The sequence below is a fragment of the Trichomonas vaginalis genome, chromosome II (genome assembly GCF_026262505.1).
Source record: "Trichomonas vaginalis G3 chromosome II, whole genome shotgun sequence".
Classification (NCBI taxonomy): domain Eukaryota; phylum Parabasalia; order Trichomonadida; family Trichomonadidae; genus Trichomonas; species Trichomonas vaginalis.
In genome coordinates, this window is record NC_067204.1 from 24,467,312 (window position 1) to 24,479,574 (window position 12,263).

At 30.1% G+C, this 12,263-nt stretch overlaps 3 protein-coding genes and 1 pseudogene across 4 annotated transcripts, besides 2 other annotated features; 1 reads left to right on the forward strand and 3 right to left on the reverse strand.

Moving 5' to 3' along the window:
* Positions 1 to 387: 387 nt before the first annotated feature.
* Positions 388 to 3,466, forward strand: TVAGG3_0602450 (CNH domain containing family; the record flags this gene model as incomplete). Its single annotated transcript, XM_001580738.1, has 1 exon — positions 482 to 3,277. The coding sequence occupies one exon, from the start codon at positions 482 to 484 to the stop codon at positions 3,275 to 3,277; it is 2,796 nt and encodes a 931-aa protein (XP_001580788.1).
* A 2,698-nt stretch (positions 3,467 to 6,164) lies between these two features.
* Positions 6,165 to 6,194: a mobile genetic element.
* A 207-nt stretch (positions 6,195 to 6,401) lies between these two features.
* TVAGG3_0602470 (cyclin-dependent kinase inhibitor 2C-related family) lies at positions 6,402 to 6,824 on the reverse strand (the record flags this gene model as incomplete). The annotated part of the gene is made up of 1 exon (XM_001580739.1): positions 6,402 to 6,824. The coding sequence occupies one exon, from the start codon at positions 6,822 to 6,824 to the stop codon at positions 6,402 to 6,404; it is 423 nt and encodes a 140-aa protein (XP_001580789.1).
* Positions 6,825 to 7,260: 436 nt separating this feature from the next.
* Positions 7,261 to 9,894, reverse strand: TVAGG3_0602480 (annotated as a pseudogene). The gene has a single exon. A coding segment is annotated over exon 1 (2,634 nt).
* Positions 9,895 to 10,509: 615 nt separating this feature from the next.
* TVAGG3_0602490 (protein of unknown function (DUF3447)) lies at positions 10,510 to 10,932 on the reverse strand (the record flags this gene model as incomplete). The annotated part of the gene is made up of 1 exon (XM_001580741.1): positions 10,510 to 10,932. One exon carries the CDS (start codon positions 10,930 to 10,932, stop codon positions 10,510 to 10,512), a length of 423 nt encoding a protein of 140 aa, XP_001580791.1.
* A 597-nt stretch (positions 10,933 to 11,529) lies between these two features.
* Positions 11,530 to 12,263: part of a mobile genetic element that runs on past the window's edge.

Sequence of the window (12,263 nt, forward strand, 5' to 3'; positions counted from 1 at the left end):
AAAAAGAAAAAAAATCAGAACTTACAATATATTCAAATTACCCAAACAATTTCCTCAAAATTTACTTATAGATTTTATTGCATGTTCATACAAACATTATTCCCAAGCATGCATGGGAGCTGTATCCAAAATTTGGGGCCATTTGGCCTATATCCAGGGAATTCAACATATATCTGTTTATTAATTCTGCCTAATAATATTTTAATTGTATTTTACCAAATATTGTTGTTCATATTAATTGCTTAAAATTTAAAAATTCTGTCCTTTAATGATTGAATTGTATTCAATTATTTTGAAAGGGGTCTTCTGAATTTAATTATGACTTAATAATACATGATTCCATTTTGAATTATGCAAAAATAAGATGTGATTATTGACTTTTTCCGGTTTTATTATAATGCTCATATATAGTTTATCAATATTTACAGGCGCTACCACGCCGATAATAATGAAAAGCGGTTGTTTTTTGTTTTGCAGTTGAATGACGCAGGAACAGGGATTTGACAAGATCAATACTCTTTGTTCCCCACTATCATCAGATATCCTTTGTACAACACATACCGAATCTTTTATTTATTTTGCAACAAAAGCTCCAACAATTTGCAAATACGTAATTGATAACAGATCTAAAGGCGAAATTTCCGAACTTCAATTCACATGGAGTACTCCAAAGGCAATGCAAACTATCAAGATCGGAGATAGATATATTTTGCTTGTTTTAGCAGGCAAAAGTGTTTATTATCTCCCTGAAGATAAATGGCCAGGTAAATTCCTTGAAACACCAATTACAAATGCATTATTTATAGCTCCGTCCGATAACCACGAGGAGTTAGTAGTCGTAGAACCAAAGGAAATTGGAATTTACAGATTCTCTAACAACAATCTCGAAAAGATGAGATCAATGCCACATAAATTCAGACCTCTCGATCTTGCCGTAGGAATTTCGCATTTTGTTATTGTTGAGAAAGGAGCTTATCATAAATTCGATTTTCAGTTCAAGAAATACGAAAGCCAAAACATGCAAATAAAGTCAATCAGATCTATCAAGGGAAAGAACAACTTTGCAGTGTCATATCAAAACACTGTAACTTTATTATTCCCAGATAAAGAAATTGATCCAAGCAATCTTAATTTCACCGACGAAATCGTATACCTTGAAATTATACCTCCTTACATCTTCGTTCTGACCTACAAAGCTCTAATAATCAAATCTACAATCGGAACCATTTGCGAAGAGTATCCAATACCCTTCAAACTCAAATACCCATGCGTAGAAATCATGCCAAACTTCAACGTTGTCATTACAAACAAAAATAATACTTATATTTCCAGATACAACACGAATGGCCCAGACAGACACATATTCCATCTTATCTATACCAACAATACCAAACAGTGGGAAAACGCGATCACTTTTTGTCGAATAATCAAATATCCAGATTTCAGGAACGACCAAAAGCTTTCGGACATTTATCTACAGTATTCCGAGAACTTAGTAAGTGCGCAACGCTACTCCGATGCTTTCGAGAAGTTCCAGATGAGTATGAAACATCCATTTGCAATTCTTAAACGTTTTACAACTTTTGCGACACAAGACCTTAAGAAAGCAACAATGGATGATATCCAGAAGACAAAAGACGCATATACGAAAGTCCTTGATACCCTGAAAGACCTTCCAGACACTTCCAGAATCAATCCAGAAAAAGTTTACGACGCAATTAAAGAATTGAATCAAATCACTCAAAGCGATGAAGAAATCCCCGACGCGTCGAAGATCTACATGAAATACGAGGACTACGCACGCGAGGCTAAACAAGGAATACAAAGTCTCGACGAGGTGAAGAAAAACGCCGATGATTTGTTGACATCAAGATTTTTGTCAAAACCGCTTGGAAAAGATCAAGAAGCAATTATGCCATTACAACAATACTTGAAGAACATTCTTAAGAACGAGACAAATTCCACATGCAAGAAGATCTATAATACAATGTTATTCCAATGCTATGCACGCACTGCACAACAATTTGAGTTATCTAAAGAGATTAAAAACAATCCACCGATTTTCTTTACGATTGTTAAAGATACATTTATTAATCTCCAACAACAAGATGCTCTTATTGATTTGTGCGAGTTACATGGCCAGCATGACATTGCAATTCGCTTCATTTTGGGCCAACACAACATTGACAGAGCGATTTCTTATTTGAGGAATTCAAAGGATTGTTTGACACAAGGAAAAATCTTTTTCGACGAAATCCTCAAAGAACTGACTACACAAGTATTGGATACAACAAGTGTTAGATCTAAAACAGAAAAGAGTGTTTATCCAATACAATACATCGACTCAAGACTGAACAAAGCAAGCGAAATCTTTTGTTCTCCAACTTTGATGTCAACAGACATTGACACTGTTGTTCATTTCTTGCAGAAGAACGACAAAGTTGATGAAGAACTGAGGAATAACTTGTTGGCTCATTTCCTCGAATTCGCAATTTACGACAGAGGTTTGTTACAAAAGTCGATTGCGAAATTATTAGTTGATGTTTATTTGAATTTGTTGAAAGAGAAATCTAAATTTGGATCAAGCAAATCATTGATTTCTCAAGAAAAAGATCCGATTAAGTCTTACAGAGAAGGACTTAAAAAGATCTTGGAAACAATTCCAAGCAGCGAATTCGATGTTGACATCATTACTTCAATCGATAACATGTTGATTGAAGAGAAACTCATCGCTTACAGAAAGATCAAATCAATTGAACACGCGTTGGATTTGATCACGAAATCAGAAAAGAGATTCACAAAAGGAGAAGAAAGATTGGAGTATGGTTTGTATCTCTTGGATTGCTACTACGACAAAGAAAATCCAAGTACAATGGAGATATACAACAAGTATTTGTTCGAAATGAGAAACACAGAAGAAATGAAGGATTACGTAGCAGAATTCGTCAATAAATGCGCAGATCGAATCAAACCTGATGCTGCTATCGATTTCATCGACTTGAATACTTCTATTTCTGATATCTCTGAGTTCTTGAAATACATAACAACATCCGATTTGAACACATCAAGATTGGCTCAGCTAAAGAATGGTTTACTTGATACAGTAAAAAGAGAAAAAGAACAACAGTTGAAGTACTTGAAAGGTGGTTTCATCGAGGTTGGAACAAATACAAAGTGCGCAATCTGTGGAAAACCAATCAATGACTCCGTGTTCTATGTAATGAAAGATAACTTTGTAACTCATGCTTATTGCAGACCTAATTCTGATAAGAAATGATGAAAGAAAATTAATCAGAATATTTAAAATAATAAACTTTCTTATACTTTTTTTTAGTTAAGTGTATAACATTTTTTTATTAAGGATACCCTTACGTGTCAGATTTTTTGCGCATACGAAGAAGTCATGCTAGACATGAGCTATAAACCTGAAATTTTAGCAACATATTTAAAACTTTTTAAACTACAATACACTTTAATATTCAAGAACAAAAATATTCTTTTTAGAAATTACATAATTATTTTATGTGAAATCTATATAAAAACATATTTTGCGAGCGTAACTTTTTTCTTTATAAGCACCTTATATGACTGATAAACTGTGAAGGCACATAATTGTTAATTCATAGAGTTGATATGTTTCCAAAATTGAGAGGAAATTTGAAAATTGAATACCATTTCAATTCAATTTTCAAAAGATATCAGCTCCTTCAATAATTGAAGGACGATTTTGATCATTTGCTCTTAAAACAAGTATGCCATGGAGAAAAAAGTTACGCTCGCAAATCTGAAATATAACTATCATATAAAAAAATTAAATTTCTAATTTTTTACTCTATAGATATTATTGGCCACTTGTGTAATGCATAAAAGTTTATGTCATATGCATACATTTGGAAGTATGGGAGACGAGGGAAATTACTTCTATGAGGGACTAGGATTTTTAAAAATTTCTCTATCGGACTCACCATTCAATTTCTCGAAAATTAAAAAAAAAATCAATAATAGCTAAAATGTATTATGCATAACAAATTTTAATGTTACACGGTATTTTTTGAACTTCATGACATGAATTTTCTTTATATTATTTTTTTTTTGGATTTTCTATGATTTATGCGATAGGCTGGAACAACATTGTAAGTGCAATGATATCATTTATAGAGAAATCTAAAACTTCAGCATTCAGAACTCGCAACCACAAAAATATTCATTTGCTAAGTAAGTAAAGTTGATTAAGTTCGACACTTAGCTTTTATACGTAAAACCAAGTGTGTATTGTTATTTCTTGTTAAATTATTGAGAAAAAAATAAATTGTAAGAGAAACGATACTGATTATTGAAATAATATTGAGGGTAGCTGCAGATTTCTTCATTAACATGCCGGAAATTTGTTAATCTTGGTTTTCTATCATAAAATCTGTCGAAGAATCTAAAAACGGAGATATGAAATAGAGATCATGTAAATCTAGAGTATCCTGTCAGAAAAATAGACTAAGCATGTAACCCTTTTTTGGTCATAAACACTTTTTACCACTTAGTCATACAGATGATCATTAAATTTAAACGAGCACTTTTTGTCAGAATTTATTCTTTTACAAAGACAGAAGATTTTAGTATTATTTAATATTAGTGCTGTAGCAAAATTCAAAAAACGGTGAAAATTCAGTGAATTTGTGAATTCACATTTTTTTCGACATTTTTCTTGATATATCCATGCACATTAAGAACACAGCTTTGATACGCTTAAAAAAGCATATTTCATATGAAATTGTTAAAGAAATAAACAATTTATATAAAAATTGCACTTATGGGCAGTTTAGATATATAATTTATATATAACATATATACAAATCCATAGACAAAGTGCAATAACTACAATGTTGTAGAAAATTACAGCAGAAATACTGACTTTTTGAAGGATAATAAGAATTCTTCTAAATGTTGTATTTTTATAATTTGATTGATTTTTTTTACTATTTCATTAATCTTTTATGAATAATAATTATTTTTAATATATGTGCTATTAAAATTTCAAATTTTGACTAATATATCTAAGTTATCTGAACGAAACATTTAGAAAATATCATACTTACATTGAAATAGCAAGTAGAGCATATTAATAGCAAGTTTCTTGGCTTTATATCTATCATCTATTGTTGTTTGATCAAACAAAATTCACTCTATTATATGGTGTCAATTAATTAAAACAATTTTTAATAGTTATTTATTTAGTGCGAATAAGTGCAAACTCATAAATGAATAACATAATAGTAGAAATGAATTATCTGATATAAATCTCACATTTTGTCCATCAGAAATATTTTAATTGCATACGCATAACTATTAGTAATACGTCTGGAGTGTCAATTAATAACAATCCCACAACAAGTAAAATTCAGATTTTTATTAAACTTATTTTTTCCTAAAAGTTTTCTCAAATTACTATATATACATATGTGGATAAAATAATAGTAATATTGTAAAAAATTAGATAATTTTTTTATTTGAGAACCTCTCAAAAGTTCATTCAATTTATCAATTGTTTCAGTTTGATGTATATTCATTTCTGGAGCCTAAAACTTTAGCAATCATGACAATATCATATTCTCTTTCTAACTACGCAATGTAAGGGTATCCTTAAAAATGAAATCATATTCTTTGCGTCTGTCTCTCAAAATTTGAGTAGATTGAAAGGTTTACATGCAATTAATATGATTTCAAGCTTGCGTTTAAGCTTCACACGCAATTAATGTGTTTGCGATAAAATACATCACATGAAGTATGACTTCTATATGCTAAAATAAAGAATTTAAAAGTCCTACGACAGACATGAAGAACATGATTTTAAGTCTATGAATTAAGATCGATTTAATATGTGGGAAAACTATCATTTAAGACCCTTTCTGTCAGAAAGTATAAATTTGTAAGACAAAAAATTTTTGGCCTTTCAAAGTTTTTCTACTTCCTCTACAATCGTTTTTATTGATACCAAAGTACTTTCAAATTTTTAAAATTCCAATAAAAGGAACAATATATACACATGGCCAAAATGAATATAATTCTTGCAATTTTTACAAAGGGTTGTTAATTTCATTGATAAAAACGAATGATAGATATTACTTATAAACAATTTTAAATTATTAACGATGATATTTTAAGTGCACAATTAAGAGTGCACTTACAACTTTCTGACACGCGCAGATAATATCAACATATCATTATTTTAATGGGAAAATAGTATTATAGCCATTTTAGGAACTAAGCGGTGATTTATAAAAATTTTTCTAGATCAAAAATATTAGCTTTTTATCATAGAAAATTGGGAAATAAAGCTTGAGTGTCAATATATAAAAAACATATTTTTAAGTTTTTGTTTTGAACTATCGGCTGCTAAATATCAAGGTTTACATCTTTTTTCCCCGTGTACCCATATTTCTCCCAGCTATATATAATGAACGATTAAGAGTGGTTTTTCCGTTTTTGCCCTTATTATTGCTATTTGCGCCACGCGAAATAAGAGGTTTAACTATTCCTATACTTTTATTAGATGTTGCATTATGAAGAGCAGTTTTTCCGTTTTTATTTTTTTCATTGATATTTGCACCATGTGAAATAAGAAGTTCACAGATTTCTTTATAATTCTCTGTTGTTGCATAATGAAGAGCGGTTTTTCCATTATTATCTTTTTCATTGATATTTATACCATGTGAAATAAGAAGTTCAGCCATTTCTTTTCTATTATTTTTTGTTGCATAATGAAGAGCAGTTTTCCCATGATTATCTTTTTCATTGATATTTGCACCATGTGAAATAAGAAGTTTGCACATTTTTTTTCTATCATTATATGCCGCAATATGAAGAGCGGTTTGTCCATTTATATCCCTTTCATTGATATTTGCACCATGTGAAATAAGGATTTCAGCTATTTCTATTCTATTAGCCTCTGCTGCATAATGAAGAGAAATTTGCCCATCATTATCTTTTTCATTTATATTTATACCAAGTGAAATAAGGAGTTCGACTGTTGTTTCACTATTACTATCTATTGCATAATAAAGAGATGTTTTTCCATCATTATCTTTTTCATTGATATTTGCACCATGTGAAATAAGAAGTTCGGCTGTTTCTGGACTAAAATTCTTTACTGCATAATGAAAAACTGTTTTTCCATTATTATCTTTTTCATTGATATTTGCTCCATGTGAAATAAGAAGTTCGGCTACTTCTGCATTATAAAACGCTGCTGAATAATGAAGAAAGGTTTTTCCCTCATTATCTTTTTCATTGATATTTGTTCCATGTGAAATAAGAAGTTTAGTTATTTCTTTGGTATATAAAATTTTTGATTCATTAAGGGCTGTTTTTCCATCATTATCTTTTTCATTGATATTTGCACCATGCGAAATAAGAATTTCACATATTTTTATATTAGAATTTTTTGCTGCATGAATAAGAGCAGTTCTTCCATTATTATCTTTTTCATTGATATTTGCACCATGTGAAATAAGAAGTTCGGCAATTTCTTTTCTATTATTCTCTGCTGCATAATGAAGAGAGGTTTTTCCGTTTTTATCTTTTTCATTGATATTTGCACCATGTGAAATAAGAAGTTCGGCAGCTTCTTTTCTTTTGTTATCTATTGCATAATGAAGAGCGGTTTTTCCATCTTCGTTTTTTTCATTGATCTTTGCACCATGTGAAATAAGAAGTTCACGGATTTCTTTACTATCATTTTTTGATGCTAAATGAAGAGCAGTTAATCCAACTTTACTTTTTTCATTGATATTTGCACCATGTGAAATAAGAAGTTCGCAGATTTCTTTATTACCATTCGCTGCTGCAATATGAAGAGCGTTTCGCCCATATTTATCGCTTTCATTGATATTTGCACCATGTGAAATAAGAAGTTCGCAGATTTCTTTATAATTCTTTTTTGTTGCACAATGAAGAGCGGTTTTTCCATTATTATCTTTTTCATTGATATTTGCACCATGTGAAATAAGAATTTCACATATTTTTATATTAGAATTTTTTGCTGCATGAATAAGAGCAGTTCTTCCATTATTATCTTTTTCATTGATATTTGCACCATGTGAAATAAGAAGTTCGGCAATTTCTTTTCTATTATTCTCTGCTGCATAATGAAGAGAGGTTTTTCCGTTTTTATCTTTTTCATTGATATTTGCACCATGTGAAATAAGAAGTTCGGCAGCTTCTTTTCTTTTGTTATCTATTGCATAATGAAGAGCGGTTTTTCCATCTTCGTTTTTTTCATTGATCTTTGCACCATGTGAAATAAGAAGTTCACGGATTTCTTTACTATCATTTTTTGATGCTAAATGAAGAGCAGTTAATCCAACTTTACTTTTTTCATTGATATTTGCACCATGTGAAATAAGAAGTTCGCAGATTTCTTTATTACCATTCGCTGCTGCAATATGAAGAGCGTTTCGCCCATATTTATCGCTTTCATTGATATTTGCACCATGTGAAATAAGAAGTTCACAGATTTCTTTATAATTCTCTGTTGTTGCATAATGAAGAGCGGTTTTTCCATTATTATCTTTTTCATTGATATTTATACCATGTGAAATAAGAAGTTCAGCCATTTCTTTTCTATTATTTTTTGTTGCATAATGAAGAGCAGTTTTCCCATGATTATCTTTTTCATTGATATTTGCACCATGTGAAATAAGAAGTTTGCACATTTTTTTTCTATCATTATATGCCGCAATATGAAGAGCGGTTTGTCCATTTATATCCCTTTCATTGATATTTGCACCATGTGAAATAAGGATTTCAGCTATTTCTATTCTATTAGCCTCTGCTGCATAATGAAGAGAAATTTGCCCATCATTATCTTTTTCATTTATATTTATACCAAGTGAAATAAGGAGTTCGACTGTTGTTTCACTATTACTATCTATTGCATAATAAAGAGATGTTTTCCATCATTATCTTTTTCATTGATATTTGCACCATGTGTGAAATAAGAAGTTCGGCTGTTTCTGGACTAAAATTCTTTACTGCATAATGAAAAACTGTTTTTCCATTATTATCTTTTTCATTGATATTTGCTCCATGTGAAATAAGAAGTTCGGCTACTTCTGCATTATAAAACGCTGCTGAATAATGAAGAAAGGTTTTTCCCTCATTATCTTTTTCATTGATATTTGTTCCATGTGAAATAAGAAGTTTAGTTATTTCTTTGGTATATAAAATTTTTGATTCATTAAGGGCTGTTTTTCCATCATTATCTTTTTCATTGATATTTGCACCATGCGAAATAAGAATTTCACATATTTTTATATTAGAATTTTTTGCTGCATGAATAAGAGCAGTTCTTCCATTATTATCTTTTTCATTGATATTTGCACCATGTGAAATAAGAAGTTCGGCAATTTCTTTTCTATTATTCTCTGCTGCATAATGAAGAGAGGTTTTTCCGTTTTTATCTTTTTCATTGATATTTGCACCATGTGAAATAAGAAGTTCGGCAGCTTCTTTTCTTTTGTTATCTATTGCATAATGAAGAGCGGTTTTTCCATCTTCGTTTTTTTCATTGATCTTTGCACCATGTGAAATAAGAAGTTCACGGATTTCTTTACTATCATTTTTTGATGCTAAATGAAGAGCAGTTAATCCAACTTTACTTTTTTCATTGATATTTGCACCATGTGAAATAAGAAGTTCGCAGATTTCTTTATTACCATTCGCTGCTGCAATATGAAGAGCGTTTCGCCCATATTTATCGCTTTCATTGATATTTGCACCATGTGAAATAAGAAGTTCGCAGATTTCTTTATAATTCTTTTTTGTTGCACAATGAAGAGCGGTTTTTCCATTATTATCTTTTTCATTGATATTTGCACCATGTGAAATAAGAAGTTCAGCCATTTCTTTTCTATTATTTTTTGTTGCATAATGAAGAGCGGTTTTCCCATGATTATCTTTTTCATTGATATTTATACCATGTGAAATAAGAAGTTTGGCTGTTTCTTTACTATTATTCCATGCTGCTTCATGAAGAGCGGTTTGTCCAGCTTCATCTTTTTGATTGATATTTATACCATGTGAAATAAGAAGTTCAGCTGTTTCTGTGTTATTATATTTTGCTATAAAATTAAGAATTCCTTTTGGCTTGATTTTTGCACTATGTAAAATAAGAAGCTCGACTACTTCTTTGCTATTATTCCATGCTGCAAAATAAAAAACTGTTTTTCCATCATTAGTTTTTTCATTAATATTTGCACCATGTGAAATAAGAAGTTCAGCTACTTCTTTATTGTTGTTACGTGCTGAAATATGAAGAGCGGTTTGCCCATATTCATCTTTTCCATTGATATTTATACCACGTGAAATAAGAAATTTGGCTGCTTCTTTACTATGACCATAGGCTGCATAATGAAGAGCGCTTTCTCCATCGTGATTTTTTGCATTAATATCTACACCATGTAAAAGGAAATATTCGCAAAGAGATGGAATATCAAACACCGATGAATAAACAAAACATTAGTTAATATCATTAGTTTGATCGAAATAAACTAAAAATGATTCAAGATTCTTATATTTTGTGCAATCTTCGAATTCGATCTTTATATTGTATTCATTTATCAAGAATGTGACAAAATCAATGTTATGCGAAATAATTGCATTTTCCATGCAATATTCATCTGGTTCTTGATATTTCAAACATTCGCTCATGATCTCTTGATTTCCTCCTAAAAATGAAAGCTGTAGACATTCTCGAGTTATTTCTGAGTTAAATTTCGTTCTCAAGAACTTGAAACAGTCATCAGCTCCATAGTAACAGCATAATTCAAGTAATGAAAATCCATCATAAGAATCTGGATATAAATAGCTTTCAAGTTTTTGATCTTTATCAAAACCTTCTCTTTCGGTGAATGTGATGAATGTTTTTAAGTTATTATACATAATTGCTTTGTAAATTGTATCTTCTGTAAAAATATCAATTGGATCAGAATAGTCTAATTCAATTTCATATTCATCATAAAACAATAAGTTTGAAACACAATTAACATTTTTGACCTCTTTGACGTGATAGTCATTATATATGAAATTCGCAAGAGATAAATATGACTTTGTATAGCGATTATTATACGGAATGATATTCAAAATATCGCTGATAATATTTTCTGCTGGGAGTTGATTTGAATCGATCAATTCTGTTTGGATCTTTTTGTAAATATTGTTGAGTTCTTCTTCTTTTTCAGTTTTAAGCTGATACAATGCATTATATAAATCAATGTAGTATTTGAACTTACTTCGCATTTCCCCATATTTGTTTGGATGAACGTCTTGATCAGACATTAAACGTTTGTATTTTACTTTATAAAATATCTTTAATATTCATTAAGAGAAAAAAATTCTATGTCATACTTGGGAAAAATAATGATATCACGGATTTCGGAAATTTAATTATGTATTTTTATTAAGTTTATAGATATAAAATGACATAATGCCAATGTTAAAGTAAAAGACATAAGATAGATTCATTAATCAACATGTATTGAGAAAGGGACAGACTAGCCCATTGTCACTTTTTAATTTAGCAAATGAACGCTTATGGAGTGGAGTTTTTGGGTAAATCTGATTTGCTTATAAATGAAATAAAATCAAAAGAAACCATATTGGCATTATATTATGCAAAAATAAATGATCTTACTTAGTACTTTTAAAGTTAATTTCAGAAAAAATTTGACACAATGGTATCCGGCACATACAAGTGGTGTACAACCAAAATATAAGTTAGTTTAAACATATATTGCTATATCTCATGATCTTACTTAGTACTTTTAAAGTTAATTTCAGAAAAAATTTGACACAATGGTATCCGGCACATACAAGTGGTGTACAACCAAAATATAAGTTGGTTTAAACATATATTGCTATATCTCATGATCTTACTTAGTACTTTTAAAGTTAATTTCAGAAAAAATTTGACACAATGGTATCCGGCACATACAAGTGGTGTACAACCAAAATATAAGTTGGTTTAAACATATATTGCTATATCTCATGATCTTACTTAGTACTTTTAAAGTTAATTTCAGAAAAAATTTGACACAATGGTATCCGGCACATACAAGTGGTGTACAACCAAAATATAAGTTGGTTTAAACATATATTGCTATATCTCATGATCTTACTTAGTACTTTTAAAGTTAATTTCAGAAAAAATTTGACACAATGGTATCCGGCACATACAAGTGGTGTACAACCAAATCTTCGACTCGATGAACTTG